Source organism: Amphiura filiformis, chromosome 4 (genome assembly GCF_039555335.1).
Source record: "Amphiura filiformis chromosome 4, Afil_fr2py, whole genome shotgun sequence".
In the NCBI taxonomy this organism is placed as follows: domain Eukaryota; kingdom Metazoa; phylum Echinodermata; class Ophiuroidea; order Amphilepidida; family Amphiuridae; genus Amphiura; species Amphiura filiformis.
This window is the reverse complement of record NC_092631.1, coordinates 55,763,748-55,777,651: the sequence shown is the minus strand read 5'-3', so window position 1 is coordinate 55,777,651 and position 13,904 is coordinate 55,763,748. Positions and strand designations below refer to the sequence as shown.

Below are 13,904 nucleotides of genomic sequence, written 5' to 3'. Positions count from 1 at the left end.
TAAGCTTCATTTACAAAACAAAAGAAAACAAGGAACAACTGAATTACCCCGCTGTCTTTGTCATTCATTTTGTCTATAAAATTCCAAACAAAATGCGTGTGTTTTTAATAGTCGTGTGCTTTGTGGCCTACTCAAGTGCACACATGTGCTTGATCAGTCCTCCTCAACGAGGATCAATGATGGGAATCAACAAACAAGGTAAGCTTAAATCGTTATAAGTTTTAACATGTTTAAGTTATAATTGTTAAATTTAAAGTCACAGTGCTGAGAAGACGGCACTTGTTTTTATTTTGAGAGCATGCACAGCGTAAATACGGAAATCGGGTTCTGATTGGCTTATCCAATTAGGGATTCATGTTTCACCGTTGTTCATCACCGATTAACAACGCAGACACGCCGGTCGCGAGTTAACAACGATTCAGACACCACTGCTGCCCGAGCGAAGCAAACCATGCAGATGCGCCGGACGCGAGTTGTTAATCGGTGATGAATAACGGTGAAACATGATTGAATCCCTTTCAACAACGAAAACAAGCTAAAGATCTTCTAATTCACATGATTTTTTCATTCGGAATACGGTATCTGTTTGTCATTGCCACTCAACCTTACAAGAAGATCGATGATTTCTCTCAATTCCCTGTCGATATCAGTGGTAATGTTTAGCTGCTATGCTACCGCCAACATATTAAAGAGAGTGTTTACGTTCCAGGCATGACGAATTTTACGCGCTGACGAGTAATGCGTACGCGTAACCTTGCGTTCATGTATACGCTACTGGACTGCGGATTCATCACGGATTAACAATGCTTGGCTCCTGTACAAAAGTATAGGAAGAGTTGTTGAATGGTCTGACAATCATAACGACAAATCGATAATCGCATCATTGGCCGAGGCTGATTAAGCGTCAAAGCTAACATAGAACGGCGCTCTTCAAAAAAAAATTCTTGGGCCAAAAATTTTTTTTTATTAATTTATTAAAAAACTAGATAAAAATATCTAGGAGCCTTTTTTCATTTTTTTAAATTTCGACCAACTTGGAGAAATTTGCACCAAAAATGGTAAAAAAATGCTGAATTTTCAAAAAAATCATAAAAAAGCCTGATTTTTTGCCCAAATTTCAAATATTTTTAGTGAAGTTGGTCAAAATTCAAAAAAATAAAAAAAACATCTCCTAGATATTTTTATCTAGTTTTTAAAAATTAATTTAAAAAACAGTTTTTTGGGATTTTGGGCCAAAAATGAGCATTTTGGTCCAAATTTGACCTCACAGATGAACTTATCAAGTCTTTGCCATTCTAAATATGTATACTTTATACATTACACCAACAATTTAGCAGTTATGAGGCCCGAAAGTTTCCATAATTCCAGGGTTCAGACCAACCTTAATGAGAGTTTCAGTTTTGAAGAAGAAACATCAAATATTGGGCAGTTTTTATGATCCCTACAGTGGTGTAGCGTCATAGGGGCACGGGGGCATTAATAATTAATTAATAATTAATAAAAAGAATACAATTAAATGAAAACCAGTCCAGTACTCCTAAAATTCAAGTGTGCGCATAGCTCGGTCCACCAGTTAGCGGTACAATAACCGCTCTTGTTTTTTAAAAAGTCAATTAACACGGATGCTTACAACTTTTATACATGAATGCCCCCCCCCTGGGCATTATCACATGTATTGAGATGCTGAGATTTTTTTTTGACATTTTCTGGTGTTTTTATTTTTTGTTCTCGTCATATCCAGGTGCAAATGATTGTGTTCTCACCAAGATGTCGTGTGGAGGAAGGATGGCCACAAGCCCTAGTGTTGGGGTCAGGTAAGTCATTAATTGATCAAATTAATATCTGTCTTAGTTGTCCCTCGTCTATTAGTTCTTCTATATGTTCTTTTTCTTAACTTTAAATCTAAGGTGACAAGAAAAAAAATATAGTTGTTGTTTTCTCAGAGCTCTGCATGAAATAAAACAGCTTTGACCAAAGCGGATTGATGTTGACTAAAATTTTTTGATAAAAAATAAGACAATTTGAAAAATATGTTTGTGTAAAACATTTCAGAGTTTGAAGATTACAATGAATTTTTAGGTTCATTTAGCCTCCTTTAGCCTCTTTCAATGTTTACACATGAATAAACGGTTAAATATTGACAGCCTTAGCAAATTGTCCCACCTCCCTGTAATGTATTATTTGACCCTGCTGTACATGGGGTGCTGATAAGTTCAAATCAAAAATCTCTATAGATGTTGTTTCTTGCTGGCTTTTTTTGCATTATAGTGGTGGAGATCATTTCATTCATAAATTTGAAGAAGAAACTAAGTTGTCTGTGTTTCTATCTTGTTGACAGAGCTGGAATGAATTTCACCGTTACTTTCCAAAAGAATCTAGACCACTGGGTTAAGGCAACCCCTGTAAGTATTCTGCAAATTATTTGTGTTTTCATTTAGTGTAAGGGGTATGTAAGGGATGGATTCAAAGCCTCAACCTCAGGTGCGGAGCTGGCAATACCAATGATTCTGACAGGTCGCCAAATGGCGGTTGGGTTTCCAAGCCATTTATAACATAACTTGAATGTAAGAATAAGATCCTGCTGTATTCGGCTGTTGTAGTGCATGTTAGAATATGACCCTTGCTAGGTCAACTGGATCACGCTTTCCTTGTTACGAACCACTGATCGAAATGATCACAACACAAAGCCTATGGCATATCAAAATTCAGAACAGGTAAATGACTGAGCCCAGGCTTGGAGCAGTAACCAGTTGTTACTAACGTGCACTACGACAGCGAATAAGCTGCAGAAAGTAAGACAATGATACTTTGTTATTTTAATGTGAGTGACAATGGGGAAGATTTTTGTTTTAAATTAAAATATTTTTAAAGTAACTTTATTTTAAGCACAAGCTAATTTAGGACGGATCAAAAGTAAATGGGGGTAATGACGTGTAACCTTTTTATTAAAAAAGGTTGCCAATTTGGTTGCAAGTAACATGAATTTAGTATAAACCTTGACAAACACTCTTAATTGGTCTCAGGTATGAATGAACAGTTACCGTTATGTGAAAGTGGCTAATTAAACTAGCGCTAAAGTGGCATAGCCAAGTTTTTCGAACCAGGGGGGGCACAAACTTGAATCTAATTAGTGGGGAGGGGGGTGTGCAGTGGGGGGTGCAAACAAAAGAAATTATTCAACACATGTTTAGTTTAGTTTAAAACTTACGGAGCAACATAAACAGGCAGATTAGTGTGGGGGAAACATGTACTTTGTTTCTTCACGTACTCATGCAGCTCACACAAAATTAATGTCTATTGTTGACAAAAATTATTTTTCGCCAAGGCCCATCACGTACTGATGGCCACATATCTACAGACAGCAATGATGAATGCGGGGGTGATGAGTGGTGTGTGGGGGAGTACTGTAGCCGATATACATGTTAATTGTTTAATCGCAATATCTGTAAGTCCTGTCTGGAACCTGTGAAAACAAAGTGATTATCCTTGGAAGTCAAGATGATCAAAGCAATTTGTTGGTCATCAAATTCAGAACAAATTTGTTATAGTAGTACTAGCTTTTTGAATACAAACAAACAGGGCTTACATAAAGTTTTAATCATTTATTTGTCTAGTGTAGGTGTGTGAGTTATATAAACAGCCTATTATTAAACTGTATCCAGGGACAGGTATATGATACCTAGATGTGGATTGAGCAAACAATATTAAAGTTAGACACATGATTGTGGGGCTGAAAGTTTAAAACAGATCTGATAAAGTGTATGTATTTGTTTGTTTGTCTGTTTGCTTGTCAATTTATTATTTTTGTCTGTTTCCGAAAGGATGTGCATATATTTGACACTGCCGGGATTAGCCTTAAATAACTTGTACTGTTTGTAGTGTGTTGTACGTGTATAATGGAGTGAAGTGTGTGGGGCAGGGTTGGCGATTTGTTTGATTTAAAAAAAAATCAATTTATTTTATTTAAATCGGATTTGTTTTATTTAAATCGGATTAAAAAAAAAAAATTTTGATTCCAAGAACTGAAAAACCACATGATAATGTCAAAAGAGACCAGTGGAATGGTAGACATATATACAATCCTATCAGGTATTTACAAAAACTCAAAACATGTTTTCAGATGTGAAAATTTCAAAGAAAAAATTTGGTTAAATCATGGGAAAGAACCTATTGAATTCTGCACCTTTTAGCAATAGATAAAATGACATCATAGAGGTATTTAATTTTATCCAAAAGGTGTAGAAGCATTACAAATGAAGTAAAACAGTCAATTCAAGAAAGAAATTACCTTAAATTTATCAAAATGGTAAAAACTGAAAAAGATTTAAACCATTGATTAAAAAAAAATCATTTGATTTAAATCATGCCAACCCTGGGTGGGGTGTATCTGTTTGTGAGTGTTCCTTGCTTTTGATTCATATCAGTTTCTTCAGTTTAAAAATAATAATTTGTGTTTATATTCATTACTTATTTCTTTGTATTTTCAGGGTTATTTTTCAATCTCTATGGGCACTGATGACAAAGGCACCTTCAAGGAACTAGCTCGCATTAATGACATGGGAGAACCATCTCTTACTCTGTTCTCAAGGAATGTCACTATTCCTGACAAGTAAGATATATTATTACTTATAGGGCTTATTATTGATGAAGTGGAAGAGATGTTTTTATTAATAATCTGTCATGGCTTTACACATCATACTAAGCAATTCACTGCTGTAGTGCATGTTAGTAGCTTCTTACTTGCAGATGATTTTACATGCAGAACTCAAACAGGTGATTAAACCATTGGGCTATTCCAGTTAAAATCCATACACCCCTATGGAAGACATGCCTTAATCTTCCACACAGGGAGTGTGAATTTCAAATGAAGTTACCTGAATAGGCGATTCCATTTGATATCTACGTACACCCCTGTGTGTGCGATTGAGGTCATGACCTCCATCTAGGGGGTGTATGCATGTCAAATGGAATAGCCCATTGGCTGCAAGAGTGTGGCAGTCAAATTTCACTGTATCAGCTACACATTGTGTATGTACAGTACACAGCCAGCCTGTGGAGCAAAATATCGATTTCAATTTTTTGCGGCTTTTTTTTTTTTTTTTTTTTATCTCGAAAGCCCTAAGTAATATCTGCGTTCTCGTTATGAAACTTTGATCCGAACCAATTCTAATTTTTTGACGCCAGAGGAAAAAAGCACTTGGAATTCCAGAAAATGCATTTGAAGTTTTAATTTTACATGGAACCCTATGCAAAATATACAAGTTGGAGTCCAAATTGAGCTATATGCTACACATTGGCTGCCTTAAGATTCCAGTGGTTAAAAATATGAGTGATTTTGAACGTTTCAAATTTTCAGCCCCCCCCCCACCTACCCCCCTGCAGATTTTTTTTTTTTTTTTAAAGGCGAGTGAATTCAAATGTAAAATCATGATCTGGAACAGACTTAAATATTGAAATCCTTCAAATCCTACAAAAGAAGAAATGCTGGGCTATTCCATTTGAATTCCATACTCCCCACCCGGCAAGACAAGACATCTTCCACACAGGGAGTGTGAATATCAAATGGAGTTGCCTGAATGGGTGACCATATTTGATATCTACACTCCTGTGTGCAAGATTGACGCCATGACCTCCATCTAGAGGGTGTAAGGATTTTAACTGGAACAGCCCATTAAGCATTGGCTGCATTTAACACATCGGACATACAAGGTAGGCTGGTAAATCACTGAGTGTAAGCACATTGTGTACTTTGGAACCTGTGGAGCAAATTTGATTTAAATTTCCGCTTCTTTCGAAAGCCCTAAGTAATATGCGGCGTTCTCGTTATGAAACTTTGATCCGAATCAATTCTAATTTTTTTGACGCCAGAGGAAAAAAGCACTTGAAATTCGGAAAAAGCCATTTAAAGTTTGAATTCTCCCATTGAACCCTGTGGTAAAGCCACATTTTGGAATTCAAATTTGGCAATATCCTATATATTGACTGCCTTAAAATTGCAGGGGTTGAAAGTATGGGCAATTTCAAACATTTTATTTTTTTGACCCCCCCAATGCATTTTTTCCCTTCAAAAATTTGGTGTATGGCGGGTGATACAGCTTCTTACTTGCAGATGATTTTACATGCAGAACTCAAACAGGTGATTAAACCATTGGGCTATTCAGTTAAAATCCATACACCCCTATGGAAGACATGCCCTTAATCTTCCACACAGGGAGTGTGAATTTCAAATGAAGTTACCTGAATAGGCGATTCCATTTGATATCTACACCCCTGTGTGCGCTGATTGAGGTCATGACCTCCATCTAGGGGTGTATGCATGTCAAATGGAATAGCCCATTGGCTGCAAGAGTGTGGCAGTCAAATTTCACTGTATCAGCTACACATTGTGTATGTACAGTACACAGCCAGCCTGTGGAGCAAAATATCGATTTCAATTTTTTGCGGCTTTTTTTTTTTTTTTTATCTCGAAAGCCCTAAGTAATATGGCGTTCTCGTTATGTAAACTTTGATCCGAACCAATTCTAATTTTTTGACGCCAGAGGAAAAAAAAGCACTTGGAATTCCAGAAAATGCATTTGAAGTTTTAATTTTACATGGAAACCTATGCAAAATATACAAGTTGGAGTCCAAATTGAGCTATATGCTACACATTGGCTGCCTTAAGATTCCAGTGGTTAAAAATATGAGTGATTTTGAACGTTTCAAATTTTCAGCCCCCCCTGCAGATTTTTTTTTTTTTTAAAGGCGAGTGAATTCAAATGTAAAATCATGATCTGGAACAGACTTAAATATTGAAATCCTTCAAATCCTACAAAAGAAGAAATGCTGGGCTATTCCATTTGAATTCCATACCCCCCACCCGGCAAGACATCTTCCACACAGGGAGTGTGAATATCAAATGGAGTTGCCTGAATGGGTGACCATATTTGATATCTACACTCCTGTGTGCAAGATTGACGTCATGACCTCCATCTAGAGGGTGTAAGGATTTTAACTGGAACAGCCCATTAAGCATTGGCTGCATTTAACACATCGGACATACAAGGTAGGCTGGTAAATCACTGAGTGTAAGCACATTGTGTACTTTGGAACCTGTGGAGCAAATTTGATTTAAATTTCCGCTTCTTTCGAAAAGCCCTAAGTAATATGCGTTCTCGCTATGAAACTTTGATCCGAATCAATTCTAATTTTTTGACGCCAGAGGAAAAAAGCACTAGAAATGCCGTGAAAAAGCCATTTAAAGTTTGAATTCTCCCATTGAACCCTGTGGTAAAGCCACATTTTGGAATTCAAATTTGGCAATATCCTATATATTGACTGCCTTAAAATTGCAGGGGTTGAAAGTATGGGCAATTTCAAACATTTTATTTTTTTTGACCCCCCCCAATGCATTTTTTTTTCCCTTCAAAAATTTGGTGTATGGCGGGTGATACAGGCCCCATGACACAAGGGAAAAAGCGGTAAAACGAGCAAAATCGCTCAAAAACGCTAAGATCGCCAAAATTTTCCACAATTTCTGTTAAGTAAGCTTATAATGTGAAAAAGAGGAGAGATTCTGAAAATAATGTGCAAATAATGTGAAATAATGTGCGATTTACCGCTTTTTCCCTTGTGACATGGGGGCTTCTTACTTGCAGATGATTTTACATGCAGAACTCAAACAGGTGATTAAACCATTGGGCTATTCAGTTAAAATCCATACACCCCTATGGAAGACATGCCTTAATCTTCCACACAGGGAGTGTGAATTTCAAATGAAGTTACCTGAATAGGCGATTCCATTTGATATCTACACCCCTGTGTGCGCGATTGAGGTCATGACCTCCATCTAGGGGTGTATGCATGTCAAATGGAATAGCCCATTGGCTGCAAGAGTGTGGCAGTCAAATTTCACTGTATCAGCTACACATTGTGTATGTACAGTACACAGCCAGCCTGTGGAGCAAAATATCGATTTCAATTTTTTGCGGCTTTTTTTTTTTTTTTTTTTTTTTTTTATCTCGAAAGCCCGTTATAAACTTTGATCCGAACCAATTCTAATTTTTTGACGCCAGAGGAAAAAAGCACTTGGAATTCCAGAAAAATGCATTTGAAGTTTTAATTTTACATGGAACCCTATGCAAAATATACAAGTTGGAGTCCAAATTGAGCTATATGCTACACATTGGCTGCCTTAAGATTCCAGTGGTTAAAAATATGAGTGATTTTGAACGTTTCAAATTTTCAGCCCCCCCACCTACCCCCCCCCCCACCTACCCCCTGCAGATTTTTTTTTTTTTTAAGGCGAGTGAATTCAAATGTAAAATCATGATCTGGAACAGACTTAAATATTGAAATCCTTCAAATCCTACAAAAGAAGAAATGCTGGGCTATTCCATTTGAATTCCATACTCCCCACCCGGCAAGACATCTTCCACACAGGGAGTGTGAATATCAAATGGAGTTGCCTGAATGGGTGACCATATTTGATATCTACACTCCTGTGTGCAAGATTGACGCCATGACCTCCATCTAGAGGGTGTAAGGATTTTAACTGAACAGCCCATTAAGCATTGGCTGCATTTAACACATCGGACATACAAGGTAGGCTGGTAAATCACTGAGTGTAAGCACATTGTGTACTTTGGAACCTGTGGAGCAAATTTGATTTAAATTTCCGCTTCTTTCGAAAAGCCCTAAGTAATATGCTGCGTTCTCGCTATGAAACTTTGATCCGGAATCAATTCTAATTTTTTGACGCCAGAGGAAAAAAGCACTTAAAAAATCCGGAAAAAGCCATTTAAAGTTTGAATTCTCCCATTGAACCCTGTGGTAAAGCCACATTTTGGAATTCAAATTTGGCAATATCCTATATATTGACTGCCTTAAAATTGCAGGGGTTGAAAGTATGGGCAATTTCAAACATTTTAATTTTTTGAACCCCCCAATGCATTTTTTTCCCCTTCAAAAAATTTGGTGTATGGCGGGTGATACAGGCCCCATGACACAAGGGAAAAAGCGGTAAAACGAGCAAAATCGCTCAAAAACGCTAAGATCGCCAAAATTTGCCACAATTTCTGTTAAGTAAGCTTATATAATGTGAAAAAAGAGGAGAGATTCTGCAAATAATGTGCAAATAATGTGAAATAATGTGCGATTTACCGCTTTTTCCCTTGTGACATGGGGGCTGTTAGTAACCATTGGTTACTGGTTCAAGCCTGGGCTCATACACCTGTTCCGAATTATGATATGCCATAGGATTTGTGTTCTGATCATTTCGAATAGTGGTTCGTAACAAAAACAGCGTGAGCCAGTTGACCTAGCAACGGTCACATTCTAATGTGCACTATGCAAGGAGTGTAGCATTGGACCATTCCACACCACCCCTGTGGAAGATTTAGCTAAAGTCTTCCAAAGAGGGAGTATGAGTTTTGAATAGAATAGACAATTGGGTAACTTCATTTGAAATACTCTCTCCATTTGTGGAAGATATAGGTAAAGCTATAATAGAGGGGGGAGTCAGGGGCGTAGCCAGCTTTCTTGGTCAGGGGGGGCAACATAAAATTTTGGGGGAACAGAAGAAAAAAATTGCAGTTGCATCATACAATACATAGAGACTGTATGTCTTGAGCTTCCCTTAAAAGGGCCTTATTGGGATGATGTGCGCCAGCGAAGCAAAAAAAAAATGGTATTTTACACTATTTTCGCCCATTATCCGGCTAAAAAGGGCTTTATTGTTACAATTTTGTGCGAAGCTGAAAATTTTGTATTTTTACACTATTTTGGCCCTGAATTTTGCTAGAAAAGGGCTCCTTGCCCTTTTCTTTTCCTTTGCCCTCCTGATTTTCTCTCTCATTTTTTTGTCAGAGGGCACTTTTTCTTTCATTTTTTGTCAGGGGGGGCACTCTGCCCCACCTGCCCCCCCCGCTGGCTACGCTACTGGGGGGAGTATGGGTTTCAAAATGATTAATCCTGACTAGTTACATTTGAAAAACATACTCCCCCTGTGGAAGATATTTCCAAACCTTCCACAGGGGTAGTGTGGATATCAACTGGAATAGCTCAACTTTTAACACAAGGAGTGTCTTTTCTGTAAGATTTTAGGTACTCTGCTTAAAAGTTATAAAAATTAGAGACAAAAATCTGGTTACTATTTTTTAAATTTAGGTCAACATTTTTTAATTGCCAAAAATATCCCCGAAAATTGGTAACAACTTGTAAAAATATGCTTATTCTAACCAATTTCCATTCAATAAAATATTAAAGCCAAGAAAAGGGTTCTCTTATTTTAACAAAGATTAATCATTCTAAAATTGACTGCAACCATGCATTCTGCTATTTGAAAAAATCATTAACCAGTTTTCTAGTTGTACACAAATCTGTTATTGATACATTATTTTGATTTGTTTTTATTCAATAGTGCTATTGGAATGTCAGTTGGTGTTATTCAGGTGAGTATAAAGGGGACTATCATTTTCTTTGGAAGGGGGGTCACAAATATAATAGGGGGGTCACAAATATTTGGAAAGAAAAATGGGGGGGTGTCATAAAAATTTTGATGACGAAAATGTAGGGAGTCACAATATGATCACAGATAGTGTGTTTATTTTATTCAAAAAGACTGATTTCAATACAGTTTTAGCCTGTTTTAGGGGGTAAGGTGTATCGGTGGTGGGGTCATAATTTTTTTTTTTTTTTTGCAGAAATAGGGGGGTCGCAATATTATTGATGCTGACTTTTTGTAAATTTGGGACCCCCCTCCCGAAGAAAATGATAGCCCCCTAACACTAATAAATATGTAAGAAATAAAGAAACTACTTCACGTCCAACAAACCTATCAATCAACCTCCCTGCAGCCTGTGATTGGTTAGTAGCACTTAAAATGGGAGTTATTTATTTGGTGCCTTCTTCTGAGAAAAGGAATCGCAGAAAATGGCAAACAATATCTGTTCCATGGACGAAAAAGATAACAGATTGTGTACAAGCAGTCAAAGTATAAGCATCACCCGATAATGAGGGCTGATTGTTCCATGAAATACGACAGGCAAAACTGCTACGCACTTACCACATATTTTAACGGTCTATCGCGTAATCGTGAAGGCAAGCAATGCTCTATCGCACGTAACACTGGCGTGATTGTTAGACATGGCACGATCGAACAATCGGCCCTCATGAATATGTGAAAATTCACAGTATACAATGCACTGGGACTTTGACTGTTGATACATGGTCTGTAGTAGTCTGTGGTCTGTTCTCTCACAAGGCAGAATAAACTCAACTTGTTGACATGGTGCCTTCGGGGAGAAATAATTTTATTACTATGACCTAGCTTTTGAGACAGTTAGTATGTTTGAAGGCTGCATTCAAATAAAGCTGTAAATAGGAGAGACAAGGTGTAACACATCTGTTACATGCCATGAGGCTTGTAAGTAAAATCTCACATGATGGTAATGTTTTAAAGAACAATCCATAAGAGGTTGTGCAATAATTATGAGCGAAGCTTGTGAAGATTTTAAAATCCATTTTGGAATGCGTTTTTTCCACTCTACCGTCTTCCCCAAAACTCAAAATAAGTTTGAGATGTTCGGAACTTTCAAAACTTACATTCTTATTCAAATAATAAAATATTTATTCTACTGACATATATGCTTTTAAATATAAAACCCAATTTTTGGTACTATTTAAAAAAAAAATTCAAAAAGTTGAATTGGCCAATTTCTCCAAGACAAATGTACACCGTCAAACAAACTAGTGACAGATTTGAGATTAATTGTTAGATTTAACCTTGTAGATACTAGTCAGGAAAGACATTAAAACAATGTTTCTCTTCTTTTTTTTCCAGGTAACATACGTAACCAAGAACCCAGATGCCCCTGCTGTCTTCTATCAATGCAGTGATGTCTACGTGTTTAGAGATTAAACAGCAATAAAAAGAACACCAGCAATGAAGGCACTTTTTGTCAATTATGTAACACTCTATTTTTACAATGACATAAAGAGATGAGACTTAAAATTTTTGAGTCCAGACTCTGCCATGTTTGTGCATCACTCATAGAGGGTACCTCCGGATTATCTCATCATGCGCTTAGAAACTTTGAGTTAAAGCACATGCTTTGTCATGTTGTATGTGTAATTTGTCTTGCTGATAACATGCTAGAGGCTACATGAGCAAATTTTGCATAATGCTCAAGCTTTGATTTGAGGCTTTTAACATATGTACACTGTTTTGGTTTCCATGCATGATAAACCAATATGGAGCATTTATTACAGTGCTATGCACTGGGCTATTCTGAGTCTGGACTCTACGTCATAACAACTTAATATTCAATATACTCTGGTGTGTGCCCAGAGGGTAGCCTAAGACTAAATCCGTCAGTCTCCTAACCTATCTGTATGGATGCTACACGAACAGGATTGTGGGTAAAGTAAAAGGATGCCGCAATAGGGCCTGACGGAGTTAGGCTAAGGGTAGCCCCAGGTTTAAGCCCAAAACATGAGAAATCTGCCTTTTTTGGGCACATTCTAGCCACTCTGACCTCTTGTTGCCTTCCAGCTCCCTTTCTGGGCATGCCCCCTGATGCTTAACATATATTAAACAAATATAATCATATGTGTTCATGTATGATATGAATTCATGATGATCATTCATTACAATGTTTGTAAAAGTGAGATTTCGTGCAATTGATGAAAATGTAACTTCTCTTTAATATTCAGTTCCAATATTACCTTTGTCTGAAGCACAAAATGCACTTTGCTTTATAGAAATATGAAATAGTATATTTTTCTACTGGATGTCTTTTTCACAAGATTGAGGATATATAGTATAGAAATACCTTTTGCAAACTATGAATTTAGACATTTTGAGTAGGAAAAAAATGGCTGCTATGCCACTGGTTTTTAAAACCAATTCAGTAAAATCATGATAAATATTAGTAATGAATCTGAATTTGACATACAGTACTTAGTGTGGATTATAAAATGTATATTTTGTTATTTGTCCAATGAATGTGCAGTTTCTAATAAAAACAACTCTGATTCTATCTCTGACTCTGGTCTATATTTAAGCGGCTAATAATAATTTTTAGCGAATTTTAAATGACATGGCTTCAGGGTGGACGTAACATGCTCCTAAAACACTAAAAAAAAATGCTTGTTTGCAGTTTCTCGACCAACTCAAATTCCAAAGAAAAATATTACTGTACAAATGAAAGTCTTTTTTATGTTATTAATTAATGTTATTATGTGTTCATGTTGCTAGCATTAACAGCATTGTTATAAGAATATTGTTAAGATGCTATTTAAGTCATAATAACATTAAAAAGTCATTCATGCACAAGCAGCACAACCAAGAGAAAAAACAACAAATTATTTTGTTTTGATGTCAGTACAGACCACTAAATAATTAAGTTAAAAACCTAAAACGAAAAAAAAAAACTAAAAGAAACATATTTCACCCACCTCAGTAAAACAGAAGGCAAGGGTACAGAGACGAGAAACTTGACTGGTGTTTTAACTCAAAATTTCACTAGAGTTAAGAATAATTTAAGCTTTCACATACTGAAATATTTATTTTGATGGAGAAAATAGGGAATGAATCAAGTCACTCATCTTTATTAATAATGGTAGCATATCTCTCTTGTTTGTGTGTTTATTATAGCTTTTATATTTTGATGCAAATATTCATTAAATTATTTGATTCATCTTACAACACAGACACAATCAATTTCAAACACTCTTGAAATGTGTAATTATCATTCATTCATTTATATCTTTATTTGGCCTTGCCAAGAGCATGTTATATACAAAACATAATATCCACAGAATCCCTAATAAAATACTTTGAGGGATTTGAAATAAATTATAAGCAAAATGGAACAAAAATTACCATCATACTTTGTACAACCTTTGCTTACTATAATCCATTA

General features: G+C 36.3%; 1 protein-coding gene across 1 annotated transcript; it reads left to right on the top strand.

Moving 5' to 3' along the window:
• LOC140151091 (uncharacterized) lies at positions 1–13,019 on the top strand. The gene is made up of 6 exons (XM_072173306.1): positions 1–198; positions 1,742–1,814; positions 2,339–2,402; positions 4,488–4,609; positions 10,400–10,430; positions 11,822–13,019. Exons 1-6 carry the CDS (start codon positions 93–95, stop codon positions 11,897–11,899), a joined length of 474 nt encoding a protein of 157 aa, XP_072029407.1. The 5' UTR covers positions 1–92; the 3' UTR covers positions 11,900–13,019.
• The last annotated feature ends 885 nt before the right edge of the window (positions 13,020–13,904 follow it).

Excerpts from the sequence above, each read along its gene's own strand:
- LOC140151091 (XM_072173306.1), top strand. The coding sequence starts at position 93 with ATGCGTGTGTTTTTAATAGTCGTGTGCTTTGTGGCCTACTCAAGTGCA. Across the intron at positions 199-1,741 it reads GATGGGAATCAACAAACAAG|GTGCAAATGATTGTGTTCTC; the intron begins GTAAGCTTAAAT and ends CGTCATATCCAG. Across the intron at positions 4,610-10,399 it reads AATGTCACTATTCCTGACAA|TGCTATTGGAATGTCAGTTG; the intron begins GTAAGATATATT and ends TTTATTCAATAG.